The sequence below is a fragment of the Aulostomus chinensis genome, chromosome 18 (genome assembly GCF_037954235.1).
Source record: "Aulostomus chinensis isolate RoL2024-O1b breed Wild chromosome 18, RoL_Achi_v1.0, whole genome shotgun sequence".
Taxonomy (NCBI): Eukaryota; Metazoa; Chordata; class Actinopteri; order Syngnathiformes; family Aulostomidae; genus Aulostomus; species Aulostomus chinensis.
In genome coordinates, this window is record NC_141337.1 from 18,231,364 (window position 1) to 18,247,344 (window position 15,981).

Consider the following 15,981-nt stretch of genomic DNA (forward strand, 5'->3'; position numbering starts at 1 on the left):
TGCAGATTTTATCACGAGTGTGTGTGTGTGTGTGTGTGTGTGTGTGTGTGTGTGTGTGTGTGTGTGTTTGTGTTGGAAACAGAATAGACAGTACTTCTCTCTCTGATATCTCAGTCCTCTACCAGTTATAGTAGCTTTGCTCCTATAAACATTTCCCCACCACGACAGCAGCTAGATTTGATTAGTACAGCTTGGGTGTGAATTGTATGGCAACAATTCCAAAGAGAAGTTTTAAAAAAAAAATCATTTCAGAAACAGTGGCATTCTTCCAAATGCTATGTCAGATATAATTCACTAGGGGGCGCAAAAACATTAAAAACGAGCCTGGATGCGTCCACTAATTTATCCATTTCAAAGAATAACTGCAGTTGGTAATTCCTCTGCGTCATACAATTTTTAACAAATTTTTTTTTGTTATTGATATATTTTTCTTGAAGCCTTTTGTCTATACGTAAAAATGTACACACAACTGAAGTGAAATACTTTCTTTTCAGTTGCTTGGTACATTTCTTGAATCGTCCTTAATATTTGCAAAACAGTAAGGGTATTAGACAGCCTGCAATCCTGTGACTTGTTCACAATTCTTAATTAATGGTTCAAGATTAATTATTGAGGTCGACGAGCAGGCCAGAGTTATTCTCTAAATGTGACAATGAGGATGCATGGCGATGTTGTCAATATGGCAACATGCATTCTCTGCGTGTTAAGAATTTTCAGAGAAAACGGGTAAAGGTTGTGATCACAATAGTTGAAAAGATATAAGGCTCCTCACTATGACATAATAATTTCACATTTATTTTTACTGGGGGTACATTGCATGAGATTTGACAGAATTTATACGTATACTTTCATTTTTGTATTATAATTTATCGACGGGAAATGTCATTGCATAGAAAAGAAACTGGTAAGACAGATTTTCAGCACTGCATAGCACAAAGGGACAAGTATATCTTCCCAGCTTCATTTACTTTTTCTTCATTCACTGTCAGAAATTGTGCTCCATCTATGTACAGTATGCTTGAAGTCCATGGGATACACCTCTTAGCTATGACAGCACAGATTTATCATTTAATATAATGCGCCACACTCATTTTTGAAAAGTTTTACTTCAAGTTAATTCATCAATTCAGGACATATTTTCAAAAATCTCTACAAAAAATGTCTAAAACTATGCAGGGCATTTTATAACAACTGGTTCACCCATTTTGAATATATTCACTTCTGCATTAAACCAGTGCAGGGTATTTTTACCATTAATATTATTACCATTATCATATATTTTATCAACATTATATAAGCCGTTGCTAATGTAAAAAACAGCAGACAATTGTGCTCAATTATTTTGCATACTTGTCCAAAAGAATGAAAACATTCTTTTATGATGTGCTAAAATGAATAGATGTTGAACAAATAGTTTTAGAAGTTCAATTCTGATCCGACAAATGCACCTGAACAACTAAAGGAAAATTGTAAATAGATTTGTAAAATTTACATTTGGATATTTCCATTAACTCATGCACATGTACACGTGGTTTCTTCTCCTTTATATTTTTTCTAAAATGTTTTAGCTATTCAGTGAATTTTAAGACACTCTGTTATGCAATCTTATAGCTGAACTTTGGAAGCAGATGCTTAAACGCATAAAAAATGTAATTCTTTTCAACACGTTAAATATAGCACATGAAAAATATTTCTAAAGTTTTGCGAATTGTAGGCTTAATTTTTCCTTCAAAATACATGATTCTTTTATTGAGTTTGATTTCATTATTTTTTAAAAATGGGACTTTGCAGGTTTTACTTGACCGATAGTCGAAGAATTTACCTCGGTGAAACACTGAAATAAAGGCAGCGAAGAAGTGTGTGTGTGTGTATGTGTGCGTGCGTGTGTGTGTGTGTGTGTGTGCGTGAGAGAGAGAGAGCGAGAGAGAGAGGGAGAGAGAGAGAGTGGGGGGTTAGAGAGGTTAGGGGGGAAAAGAAGGAGAAGGGAGAGGGAGAGAGTGAAAGGCAGACCTCAGACCAGCTATTCTACGACTCTGCCCTCCGTTTTTGTGTCTGCTACCAGCGGACGAATCTGACTGTGGATCAGCTCTCCCGAGCTCTATCCACACTACGAGTTACACCAACTGGGACTAAGACCAGAGGAAATCGTGTCCGTCGGCAGCCAGGTCAACCAGCCAGCCAGCCTCATCTACAGCAGCCTACGGCGGAGGAAAGGACGGTGTGATAAGAAGGGACTGTAGTCAAGGAGAAGGCTGGTAGGAACAACGGAGAGGTTTATAGGAGAAAACATATTTAGGTGCGAGGGCAGAGAGGTCTGGCTGGCCCGGGAGAAGTAAACTATAGGCGTAGCTAATTTCCAACATTTTCTATTATTGGCAGCGAGTGTGCTCTCCAAGCCACATTTAAACAGGGAGCTAGCGGAATGTAATGCTAGCGAGCTAGCTAACGTTAGCTAGCTAATTAGCTTGTCAGGCATCCAGGAGTCGGACGTGTGGTCTTCATTAAATTAGGTCACTGTTTGGCATCGTTTTAGTTTTTGAAAAAAAAAAACCTGTACTTTACGTGCTTTGTCCGGACTCCTGGCATGGTCCCCATGTTCTGTCTGGAGAAGCTAACGTCAAGTTAGACATAATAAAGGCTGCCTGTATTGATTAAGTGCTAGAATCACTTTGATATTATCCGGCTGCGTCTTGGGGAAGCCAGAGCCTTTGTGATTTCCGAGTTGTGGACGAACCAAAAGGAGAGGCACAAAAAAAATCAAGACTTTTGATTGAAGACTGTCTGCCGTCCAATGTTAATGTCGACTGACGTTGCATCTATAATGCTACCCGTTAGTCGGGGAATAATGGACCGAGAAAGGGACATTGATGCCGCAGCGGGACCCCATGCAAGCGCGGCCGGGGGTCCAGCGGCTGTCCGAGGGATGAAGCGAGGAGACCCAGAGCCCGACGCTCATGCAACCGCTACCCTGACTGATTTAGCCGGGGCGGAGTGCAAAAGACCGAGGATAGACGGAACCGGGAGTGTTGTTGGCGACATTGGCCAGGTAGGAATGCAATGTAAACACACGTAGTAGCCATTTCTCACGTCCGTATGTTACTATCTCAAAACATGTAGCACAATATCCGCTCTGTACTCCATTAGAGGTAAAGATGTTTTGACAAACACATTTTCCTAATCAAAACATGATTCAGCATCGATGCATCTATAAGGAATAAAACTTAAATGAGCCCTCGAAATTACACCAAGATGGGCTTATTTTAACATCCGCCGGACTGGAGCAGAATGTGAGGGAGCATGACCAAGCCAGACAAAGGTAATATGATCCGGGCTCCATTGGCATGACAGACAGCAACACATCAAAGATCAGACTCATTTGTCTTGCGCTGTCACATGGAAAATAAACCAGTACTTTATCGAATATTGCAAGGCAGGTTGTTTTAGATTCCCATGATTGAAATCACCAAGATCTGGATCATTTACAGTGAGTCACCCCATGGCAAATCCTGATACATACCGCATGTGCCATAAATCGCTCCTTACACCCCCCTCCTTCCCCCATTGTGCTAGGTGTTAAAAGAGAGAGGCAGACAAGGATTGGGGGAGGGGTCACAACAGTGAAAGACAAAGAACAGAGCCTTTTAGTACAGGCTGAAGGAGAGTGTGGGGGCTCAGGGGGCTCTCCTGGTCTTCCCTGCTTCCTAGATGTCAATTGATGAGACAGCAAAGCATCAGCAATCCATCCCGCTTCTGTTCGACTCATCTGTGCGCAACACTGTGTGTTACAATAAAGCAGGGAAAAGCTGTAAACTCTGTCTCACTCACACTGAATCTGTTCCTACATGCTGTCTATAATTGAGCAATAGAGGGGGAAATTTTAGCTGATATTTTATTCTGAGGACAGTAAATCAATACCAATGGAATGGTTAGGTGGACGTGATTGGAAGTCATCAAATACTTTAATTGGCTGTGTAGTTTGGCTGTCGCGATGACCAATGGGTCCCTGGTAATGCCATGATCGTCAACAGCAGTAGACCTCACAGAAGCTACATAATGAGGAATGGTTGTAGTCCCCCCAACCCCACCCCAAGCAAAGATGATGTGACAATGAGCAGCATGGCATAGGGAACATTCTCTCTGCCCATCAGTTGTATTGATCGTCTGGTACTGGGGCGCAGGGGATCAGGCTGGATATTGGATGGAATAGGGTTGGGATAGCTTTATGGGGAAGGGTGGGACTGCAGGAGAGACTGATGTGGTCAAGATGAATTGATGTGAGGAGAAATAAAGAGTAGAAGCAAGGAGAGGAGATGAGAGGAAACCAGACCCATTAGTTTGCCTCCACCAGTGATCATGATAGAGAGTGAGAGGAAAGAGATGGATGACAGCTGTGGGATCATCAGTTGGGCTGTGAGATAAGATGCAGGAATGGCTCTGAATGAAGATGGGTACATAAATAGCACTACTACACACAAACAGGGTGAGTTAAAAAATGAATTGACATTGAGGGGCTATGATGTCACGTCAGTCATGGCATCTGAGGTGTAACTCTGGATGAGGGAGATGTGTCCTAAAAGTTGAATGGTCCATATTTTTCGCATAGTTTTCCCATTGACAGTTAAAGATAGTTGATTGCTGACCCTCTGCACTGGCTGTAATAGTAAATGAGAGCGCAGCCTCCTCTCCCTTTAGTTTCTCCCGCTCTCCTCCCCCCACTCCATCTTATACAAACCCCTTCATATCCCCCTTGCTCCCCTCTAGCTGTCCTCTGATTTCTCCCCCTCCAGTCTCCCCCAGGCATATTTCCAGATTGCTAATTGACTCCTGATTCACAGGCTTCCCGTGTGTCAATGAGGCAACTGCCCCAGACACACACACACACACACACACACACACACACACACACACACACACACACACACACACACACATACACAGTTCTATCTGCTGTCCTGTTCCCCTCTGCCATCTTTGATTATCCCTCCATTTCTCAGTCCATCTGTAATCACTGAAATCTCTGGAACATCTCTTATCCTTTTCCAGGTCCACATCTGTCTCAGCTCTGTTTTCCTCTCGTGCATGTGTCTTGATTTTCTTGACGCGTCAGCTCCCTTCTGCCTTTCATTTCCCAATTCTTTGTTGGTGGTATTGATGCGTCCCCTTGAGGCAGTGCTGTGGTCCACTCAGATGCACTGGGAGAGAGTACAGTCCTAAATCTGTCCATCTCTGTTTTGAGAGCTGATTTGTCCTATCATCAGCAGTAAAGAGGCTTTGTGTCATGCTAACAAGATCAAAGCTTATTTAGGAGAGGGCATTAACCAGCCTGATCACCTTTACGGGCCAGAGAAAGATAGAGCAGTGGGTGATACACACAGACAGATCATTTAGATATGTTATTGTTTCTGTTGAAATTTGTTTTTAAGGATACTGTGTTTCTGCTGCTTGGACTGCTGCCGCTCACTCTGTATCCTCACTGTAGGCCACTGAATCTAATACAACTTTACAGTTTTCAGTATGGTCTCCAGAATTTGTACCATTTTATGTTGATATTGCTAACTTCCTTTGAAATCATATTGGATTATTGATTTTTCAAACTGTAGTTTTTTGTTCTTTTTTTTTTAACATGTCCTCGTAGATGTTGTGTGTTTTAGCATTTGATTGTGTAACTGGGAAATAACAGTGTGAGGATGAGCAGAACAGTATAAAAGTGGCTAATATCCCCTTGGTTTGTTTATTTGTTAATTTGAAAGAGTTACTATATATTAATGATCATTAGTATAAAAATGCATGGCATAGATGTACCAGAGTTGTCAAGAATGCAAATTTCACATCCATAGTCCCAAGGCAGGTATAAAGAAAAGATTAAAAATATAGGATTAGAATTGTAAAAAAAACTGAAATCTGCCTGTTTTCATTTTCTTTATATAAATAAAAAATGAATTGACAATGCACTTATTAAATAAACATAAAAGGGTGCAACATTGTAAATTAATATTTTCTTTTCATCAGTTTCACTTGGAAATCAGTTAACTTTTATTTGGCCATAAAACAACTACAAACTTAATTACATAATGTTTGTGTTTTTGAATGAGCATTTTTCATCATTTTAACCTTTCATAGACTGTGCAAAGTTGGGACATATGACCTGTTTTCAGCAGGCTCACTGTTTGTAACCCTAACCCAATATCATAGGTGAAAACTTATTATGTATGGCTTGGCATGTGATCAGAGAGCCGGAATGGACAAATTGTTGCACAGATAAGTTTGTAGTTTGGTACATAGTATATATTATGTAGTGGTTTGGTAATATCAGTCTTTGAAGAGTACGTAGGCAGCAGATCACATAACACGATTAAGCAAGAACTGTTTAAAATGCAGCTGTAAGAGCAGAGATTGTCATTCATATTTTCAGAGGTTTTATATGCATATCAATGTTGGGTTGTAGCTGTGGTTATAAGCCCCATGGTATAACAGGAAATATTTTCAGTCCTTCTCTCACCTTGCCCCCACCTTGCTTTACTGAATTGTTGTGTCAAGATACAACTAAAGTTGACTGATTTGTTTTATTGAGGACTAACATAATCTAAACAAAGATTTGGCTCATGATCCCATGCCACTGTTGAAAATGATGTCGCTCAAAGGTAATTAAGTAGCACAAACAGTGCTTTTCTATTGCTGGTCACAATAACATTTCAGCTCATAAAGTCCACCAGATGTAAAAGTTCAGACATAGAAGACTCCACTCTAGATCCTGCTCATGCGCTTTCTTTTTGTCCATTAGGTCAGTCAGTCAGACACTCAGCGACCACCCCAGTTATAGGGCTTGCTGCCCTTGGAATACCACTGCCCTTCTCTGGTTTCTTTGGTTATGTGACACCTCTTTCAAATATACTTTCAATGTCGACTGCAAAAATAACCTGGTATATGAAAAATGAAATACTTGTGAAGTAATGTAAAAGCTCATTCAAAATTGAAAGTATCTTTGATTAGTGATAGATCGTTGAGTGTGAAATAGCGAGATGTTGTTGCCTCTGTCTGGACCTATGGTAAAGGTAGCAAAGCACTGTTTTAGAACCTAGCCAGCATGGATTCAGAAGGCTCGCTTTGGCTTTGTACGGGTGGGGTCGGGTCTGTATGGGTCCGTACGGCTCGGTGCGTTTCCACTAGCACTGAGTACCAAGTCAGCGTGGGTGGACTCACCGGCCGAGAGTTCCCCAGCATAATTTGTGTGCGACACAACAACAATGGACGACATGGAGGCGGCGTTATACCTGTTGCTCTGTCTGTGGTTTTGCTTAAACTAAAAGTAAAGAAGGACGGGCAGGCAAGGCTTCAAGCGGCGAAACAGAACAACCAAGAAAAGTATAAAAGACTTTACCAAGTAAAGACCAGTATTCCGCCGAGGCCAAGATGGTACAAAGTAGACGACAAAAGCGGGTAAGTTACCCAATCAGCGCCCTGCTATGTGTTTGCATCACATTTTAGTCCCTGCTTGGCTCACTTGGAACCCCAGCGGAGCAGGGACCAAAAGGGTAACGTTAGTGCCGTGTTGAGACCGATGGAAATGGGGCCAAACCGACCCGACCCAACCCGAGCTGAAGTGAGCCAGTGGAAATGTGCCCCGAGTGCCCTTCAGAAGTCAGCAGCCTAAATTATTAAAAGAATGAAAAATTATCCTGAAAGGTCGTGGTGAAATAAAGAGGCAGAGGGGATGGGTGGGTCAGGTTGTAGTCAGCCCATACTGACATCTGTGAAATACGTGTTCCAGGGGTTTGTTCAGACTCATATGTGGTCTTATGGTATGCTCGATACTGCTGTGTAATGATTGCTGTTAAACTTTGAGCTGTAGCAAAGCAGTTTGACTTTTGAACTGGCACTGACGAACCAAAAATATTCCCCAGACAAAGTTGCGCAACTCATATCTTGCTCTCTCTTCGAGGTCTGTTCATTTCAATGGGCTGTATTATCTCAAGTGCAATAGCACTATTGCTACAGCTCTAAAGAACAATCAGATTGAAAAAAATGAGGAAAGTTCCCATTCTGGGTTGAGCACACTGTGGCCTGCTTAACATGACTCTCCCATGTTAACTCTCCCTTTATGGTCATGAACACGCACACACACCTCCTCCCCGAGGCTGCCCCCAAACTGTCATATGTGCTCCCATCTCCTCCCACACTCAACCAAATGTCAATGCAGTGTTTCCCTTGTATGGGGTCAGCTGTGATGCACTGCCAGCATTGTCACGTGTCATGAATACACAGTTGCTTATGGAATAAAGCTGAAGCCATCATTTTGTTGGGATGTTTTATCCTCTTTCAGGTAGGTTTTGTTTATCAGGCATCCTAATGAAGCACATGCCAGTGGTGCACTTGATGCTTCATGTTGACAAACTGAAATAATTAGACCTGACAGAACACAAACAAGCAAGCAGCCTGTGCAATATACTGGTGTAAATTACACCGCAAAAAATGCATCACTTTTGAAATGAATTAAGTGATCATTGATCAGTGTTGGTTGCTTATAGTGGCAGTACCAATTCATTATGATTTTTTTTTGTTCTTATTCTGTTTTATTTCAATCCAACTTTGATGGATTCTCATCCTCATTAGTTTTCTATTTTCTATGTAGCAAGATGGAAATAAGGGCAGATGCATCATGATAGTGTTAGGGGGGAAAGAGAGTAGCGTTAGACTTTTATTTAGAGATTCCTTTTTTCTTGGCTGAGTCCGATTAATTTGTTTGTGGGAATAGTTGCAGCTGCAGTTATGGATTTTTGACAATTCTGATATTCTGGCCAATAACTATACTTATAAAGATTATTTAAAAAAAATCAACTTTTCTTCAATGGAAAATTTCATTTTCATCATTAAAGATTACATCACTCTTACAGTTTCCCCCAAGTTGCACAAGAGTTGTGGATCTTCTCATACTTGAACAACTCTCAAAATGTTTTTATATATAAATAAAGTGCTATTCTACTTTAAAGAAATACAAGTGAAATTATTCTGAAAATGACTTGCTGTATATCCAGCTGTGTCTGACACACCCATTACGCTTTGATCAAAAGCAGTTGAATGTCGCAGCCAATATACTTTAAGAATAGTATAGGCTGCAGGCTAGTTCTTGGGTTTCAGCTCTGCCTACTTGCCGTTGCCACTTTCCTTTTGTTTGCTACTTCAAACTGGGGAGGCTCAATGAAGTGATGGGGTTTTAAATGTGTGGTTAAGTTTGTTGTTCGGGACATTTTTGTTGCGGCTCCTCCAAGGAAAATTTTGGCATTACGTTTTTTTACAAATCGTGAGCTTGACCCCAAATTTCCAATGAGCACGGCTGTGACGCTGATCACGGCCGTCCTCCACACTGCTGCAATTTTGAGCTGCCCACCTAGCTTCGCTAATTTGCTAAGATTGTACTGTTTTGGTCATTGTCTCTTGATATAAATGTTTCTATTACTATCTGCATTTAGAGTTTTGTTTATATTGTGTACTTTTCAGGTCCGTTTTTGTGATCAGGAGCCTGCATATGGTGTTTCATTTTGAAAATTGACCAGATATACTTAACCATTGTGTAAAGTTTTCCTGTCTGGCTCCGTTCAAATTGACATGCTGCCCGTCAAAAATAGACGCGCCACTATTCACCAAAGTGGTGTGCCATGGCAAATGGCCAGCTAGGAATCAGAAACTCGTGACACCTAGCGGTCAGGCTCAGCATACTGAAAACCATCTAAATCCAGTCACTGGCTGGGCAGTCATTGAATCCCTTCTTTTACTGTGTTGTGTTGTGCAAATGGTTATCATTTTGTTCAGGTTTATTTTGAGATAAAGAATTAAAGTTGTGAAAGGGAGCAGGAAATCAAAAAGTACACACAAGTAAAACACTCCAAGCACAACAAAAGGTTTTGAAAACTAAAAGTAGCCAAAGCCAGCCGCTCACTATAACTTTAATTTGGATCCACACAAAATCAGGAATGATAACGATAAATGTGCTGTGATTAGGTTTGGTAAACAACTGTGATTTTTAAAAATCTATTATCATAGAATATCATGTGAATTCTATTTTATTTTAACCATCGTATATTACTGTCTTATTGTATCTGATCTAATTTTTTTGTAAAACACTTTCACGTAGTCAAGAAAGGTGCTATTTAAATTAAGTTAATTATAATCATTATTATCATTATGTGATATCCGCTGAGAAATGATTTTTTTAAAAATGGCTGCGTAGAAATCTAGTAATATACAATAGAATAATATTTTTGGTTCTGCTTCTTGATCTGGATATTTAAACATTAATGGGCTCTTCCTCAGAACCCCCCTCCACCATCGTGTTTCTTGAATGTGGTCCTGGTAGTTTTGCCTAATCCTGCTGACAGCAGCCAGCGAAACAGAGAAAAGGAAAATGTAGCTAAGCTCAGGCAGAGGTGTGTGTTACTGCAGGTATCTGTAGCATCCTGGACGCATGCTGACACAGCATCACCTGTATAATGCCCTATTATTTGCAACCTGCCTAGTTGGGTAGTAGCCTATTCTCACTGCACAACCCATGTATGTGTGGGTTTTTCAGATCTGGGAAAACGCGCTCATAAAAGCTGTTCCCGTTGCAAGGATTGACTCTATGTGTTTTCTTAGTGCATCATAAACACAGTCATGAAACCAGAAAGAAATAAGTATTGTTGTCAAAATAGCACTGGATCGAAATATCTTGGGCTTGTATTCTATGTTTGCTAGCTGTAATAGAATCAGCGTGGAAAACTGGCAGCTTCTGCTGTATTTGAATCTCCCATCTGGTTTTCAAACTCAATGCTGACTGAACAATCTTGGAGTGTCACTGCAAATAGGTTGAATTTGTGGTTGATAAGTCAAAAAGCAATGGAAGTTACCGGCGGAGGTGACCATCTTTCATTCCTACATGTATGTTGTTCATGGCAGAGCACCAACTGCTCATAGTATGTTTCAGAGATTGGAAGTAACAGAAGCACACTGCAAATTCCTGTGTTTGCTTGGGATTTGTCTTTCCGAGCCAAGCTGATAAATACCCGTATCTGCTTCAGGGTCATTTGACTTAGGACTACGATAGGGATTGAACACCTAGTTCCATTAGGTTTACTGATTTAAGCGCTCTCTAAGCACTAAAAGGTGCTACTAAAAATAATGAGATTATATCATTTTAGCTCTCCTCATCATCAACTACTTTCCAAGCTGTTGTCATTTGACTTTTGAACAGCACAATGGCAAAATTTACATTGATGGCAAGAATCAAACCATTGATTTTGGTCAACAAATTTGCATGAGTTTCTTATAAAACTTTCCATTGATATTCCTATTGACGAAATATTTAAAATTGTTTCTGTCATGGTGCTATGGTTCATTTAGAGTGTTTTCTTATCATTCTTCATTCATTCATTGTCTTCCGCTTATTCCTTTCTATTAAGGGTCGCGGGGGGGGGGGGGGGGGGGGGGGGCTGGAGCCTATCCCAGCGGCTACAGGCGAGAGGCGGGGTACACCCAGGTCGCCAGTCCATCACAGGGCCAACACATAGAGACAGACAACCATTCATACTCACAGTCATACCTACAGTCAATTTAGAGTATCAATCAGCCTCGTCCCCTCTTGATGTCTTTGGACTGTGAGAGGAAGCTGGAGTACCAGAGAGAACCCACACAGGAACAGGGAGAACATGGAGACTCACACAGAAAGATCCTGTGCTGGAGCCGGGACTCAAACCCGGAACCTTCTTGCTGTGAGGCCACAGCGCTGACCACTGCACCACCGTGCAGCCCGTTTTCTTAATCATACTGCAAATTATTGTACTTGGAGGTGCGTATGTAAAAGAAGCTGGACTATAATCCTGGAAAAACTCAGGTTGGGTTTGTAGGATGATTTAGGTATATACATGTCCACAATTGCAACGAAGATCAGAATACTCCACATCTTTCTTACTTACTCCACTTGTTGGTTACTCTATGACCCCTTTCAGGTTAAGGTAGTCAGAAAATGCTGTTTATTTGGAAGCATCTTTTTCAGAGTATTTTTTGATTCTTTTTCCTCAATTTCTGCATCGTTATTATTTCATGGTTTGCTACTCTCTAAGCCTGCTCCCTCCATCACCACTCCTTCTTCCTCAGTCGTGCTTTATAAGGGACAAAGCCACAGTTATTTGGGCTGTATTGTAGTCAAATCATGATAGGGTTTTGTCTTTTCAGCAGATCTTTGCCTCCATTTGGTATTATGATTGCGATCATAAAGTCAAACATTGGCGCTGTCTACCTCCTCGGGCCAACCCCCCCTCCTCTGTTAATTACCCTGCTCCTCCCTCGCGTCTCCCTCCCCTTTCGCCATCTGTTGACCTCATGTCATTCTTGCCTTCCCTCACCACTGCTGCTCCTTTTTTCTTCCCCCACTTCTACCCGTTTGCTCCACTAACTCCCCGACTTCTTTCCTTCTCTTAAAATAGCAAGTTGGAGAAAGAGAAAATAAACAAGAGAGACGCCCTTTAGTTTTGCCCTTCGTGGAGTCTGAGAGGGGAAAAGAAGAGTGTATGTGTGTGACTGATTTTCTGTGCTTTTGCTGATCCCTGTTAGTGCAGTCTAAAGCTCTCACAGTCAGCTAGGCGGCACCTTCAAAGGCTCTTCATCGCACACAAGCTACATGATACATTAACCTAATGGAGACTTACATATGTGCATTTGGGAAGTATGGCTTTCACCCTTAACAGATGTCGAACACACGTGCACACAATCTCACTCTGCTTGCATAAAGGTAGATGTCTTGAAAATTGTTTATGACATGCAGCCATAGCATGCACTTAAAAGTAATACCGTATGTTTAAGAGTGAGTGCAGTTGAGAACTAGGTATCAAGTTAAGACCCCGAAACCCATCCCCCACCCGCAAGAAAATATAAATCACATGACATTCTTCACTTATGACTCATTGTCTCCATTTCACAAATGTTTCACTGCTTTATATTTCTCTCCCCATCCTCAGCTTTGGCAGTCTTATTCCCCACATTCCTCCTCCCGTACACGTCTGTCTGCTCTTATTTTTGTCTCATTCTCTCCTTCCTTTTCTTCTCTCCTTCTCCCCAGATTCAATCCATCCCCCATCTATCCATCCTGCCCTCCCTTCTCCCTTGCAAACAGATTGATTCCAGATGTTGCTCAACTCTCTCCCTCCTCCTGTTCTTCAGTGTAAACTCCTCCTCTTTCTTCTTTCCACTCTTCTCTGTCCACAGCAGAGCCAACATTCACTGTATAATTTGATGGTTTTGGGATAATTCTGGTATAGATTTCAGTGGTGTTCCAGTTTTTCTCCCAGGTTTGGTTGCTTTTGCTGCGCCTACACCCATACTTTAACTGTGATTGTCTTAAAAACATGTTGCAACAGGGATAAATGATTCCATCTCTGGAGCTGTTAATGTTTTCACTCACTGCTTGACAAACAATCCAGTTTTAGGGCACACAGACTGGATGTCCCTTCATCCATATTTGAACTGGAGTGTTCTGTTAGAACATGCATCTCTTTCTCCTCCAGCAGCTCTTGTGAAGTCAGTATGTTGTTGAATGTAAGCCTGTCCATTCGGCTGTAGATGTGGCGCACCAGGGAAAGTGTTTCCCTTGGGGATGAGGCACGAGGGGGAAATTGGTTCCAGATGAAACAGGAAGTGGAGTGAAGACAAAGAAAAGTCTGTTTCATACAAGGGAAAGGACGGGTCCAGAGTCTTGACACAAACGCACAACGTTAGAGTTAACTGCCTAGGCATCAAAGTAAAACTGCTGCCTATTCTTCTCATCTTCGTCATTTTACATCATAGTCTACTCTTTTGTTGGCTTCCCTCTAGTTCACGCTATTGTAGTGCTTTCCTTCAGCACCAGGGGATGTGACAATAATTGAATGACCAACAATATTTTTCAACTTCACAATTTTAGAAAATAGCTTTAGGAAATAACTAAAACAGTAGTTTAGTAAAAGCAGCAATGTGTCGCTCATCTTGTCTGCTTCTGTGTGGCAGCATTATAGGACCTTCTAGTGATAGCAGTATTATAAGCTTTTACCATATTGATTTCTGTTTTTGAGTAGTGTTTACATGAAATCATAGGCTCATTTGTTTTTCCACGTTGAACAATTCATCTGTAAAAGCCTCACACATAAACTAGAAAAAAAACAAAAACGTCCCAGACCACCTCATTTCTTTGTTCTGTGTTTGGCTACATAACTTAAAGCCCTACATTTCTAAGTTTGCACTGCACAAGCTAGCAGCTTGTCTGTTCACTCAAATTGGCTGTCACCATATTACCTTTTGTATCAGCCACTTGGTTGAATAAATACAATCCGGAAGGGATTCCCTCAGCAGGTAGCCCGGGGTCAGGGCCCGTAGGTTAAGTCTATTGACACTCATGAGAAGCCAAGTCTGTTCCTCTCATTGCTGCAGCATACCTCACTCTGTTTGATGTATTGAGGCTGAGGGACAGCACATGGATGGAAAACATTGTCTGCTTCGCAATCCTGGGGGTGGAATATGATGAAAACATCAGCAGTTCTAACTTCCCCATCCCAGCCATATATATCTGTACAAGCACTCCTACCAGTGCCTCCTCCCCCCTCTTCACTCTCTCTGCCTCCCCCTTCTCCACAGTAGAGTCTCACTAGGAGGTCATGTTTTCTCTGCAAGGCATGCCAGCAGGCTAGAGTGTACTAGAGTGATCGCTCTCTGCTGTCAAAATATCATCGTTTGGTTAACTGTCTTCCATTGTTTAAGAGTCACCCCCCTACCCCCCCCCCCCCCCCCACACACACACACACACACACATACACACACACACACTTTGCAGCAAACAATGGCTTCACTTGCTGGGGCAAAATTGAAATGAAGAACATAGTCATAGAGAGAAAGAGGGTGAGAGAGACGGAAATAATCTAATTAAAAGTGATTGCAGAGCAATTAACCACAACAGTGGTTTCTGGGACAGAGTCGATTAAGCATGGGAGGTGGGGGGATTTGGACACAATATGAAATGTTGGTAAACTTCCCTACTGTTACTGAGCGTCATTGTGTGATCATCATCATGTTGTGTTCCCCTGGCATTGATGACAATGGTGCTCTAATAATGTTTAGATCAAGGTTTTAAAATTTATTTGCATAATAATGAGTTCTCACTGCGAGTGATAGCAATATTATTTAATCAAAAAATCTGTAGAAAAGAACAGATTTCAGTAATACCAACCTCCTGTTTCACATATTGTACTGTTAAGGTGGTTTGGAAACAAGCTAGGTGAGAGTGAAAAGTGCATTTCAGCTGAAAGTTTTTTGGACTGTAATACTGCATCCACTTGTTCTCAAAAGCCCAGCCACTTACACCACTCTCTTTCCTCCTGTTGTCTCTTGCAGAACAATGAGCCTTTAAACCCTGGTTTCCATGGATACCCACCTCACAGTCAGGTAAGAGATTAGTGATGGCTTGCAAACCTTTTATAACAATACATTTAGAAATAATCCAAAATCTGTGTCCCTGCAGAACAAATCATGATGCTCAGATCTTCAAATGCTGTTCATAAACAAAACGTAAAGCCTGTGCATTGTCTTACTCCATTGAAACAAATGTACCCTGTAGTATATACTGTGTCATTTACATAATTAGTGGTCTCTTGTTTTTGCCAGTTTTCAGCCTGTGATTTTCTTCTTCCTTCAAATAAACAAAACCGTGCACATAGGCCCAGTCCCATGCCAGATTTCCTCCTGTAGGAGAACCGGACCTTAGGTTGAAAATTTTAAAAATTTGTTTCAAAAATTGCTGTTGGCTAGATTGTATATCTACATGATGTACATCAGACTACTTGCTGTTCAGTACATGGGTGTGCAGAGTGTTCAAAATGACATAATTGTATCCTTAAAGTGCATAGACAGCTCTTACGGAAAATCTGGTGACGTACAGGAGTGTGATACTTGACATGCTCAAAGGGTGTTAGTAAAAGCACCTGATGG

At 41.4% G+C, this 15,981-nt stretch overlaps 1 protein-coding gene across 3 annotated transcripts in view; it reads left to right on the forward strand.

Moving 5' to 3' along the window:
- Positions 1 to 1,993: 1,993 nt before the first annotated feature.
- The window catches only part of LOC147245534 (RNA binding protein fox-1 homolog 2-like), a 56,384-nt gene continuing 42,396 nt past the window's right edge, over positions 1,994 to 15,981 (forward strand). For all 3 annotated transcript variants that reach the window (XR_015109936.1, XM_086183928.1, XM_086183930.1), the window contains exons 1-2: positions 1,994 to 3,046; positions 15,388 to 15,438. Coding sequence is in view for 2 of the 3 variants with exons in the window: in XM_086183928.1 (XP_086040054.1) it covers positions 2,792 to 3,046; positions 15,388 to 15,438 (306 nt within the window). In the remaining variant the exon portion in view is untranslated. The remainder of the gene's footprint in view (positions 3,047 to 15,387; positions 15,439 to 15,981) is intronic.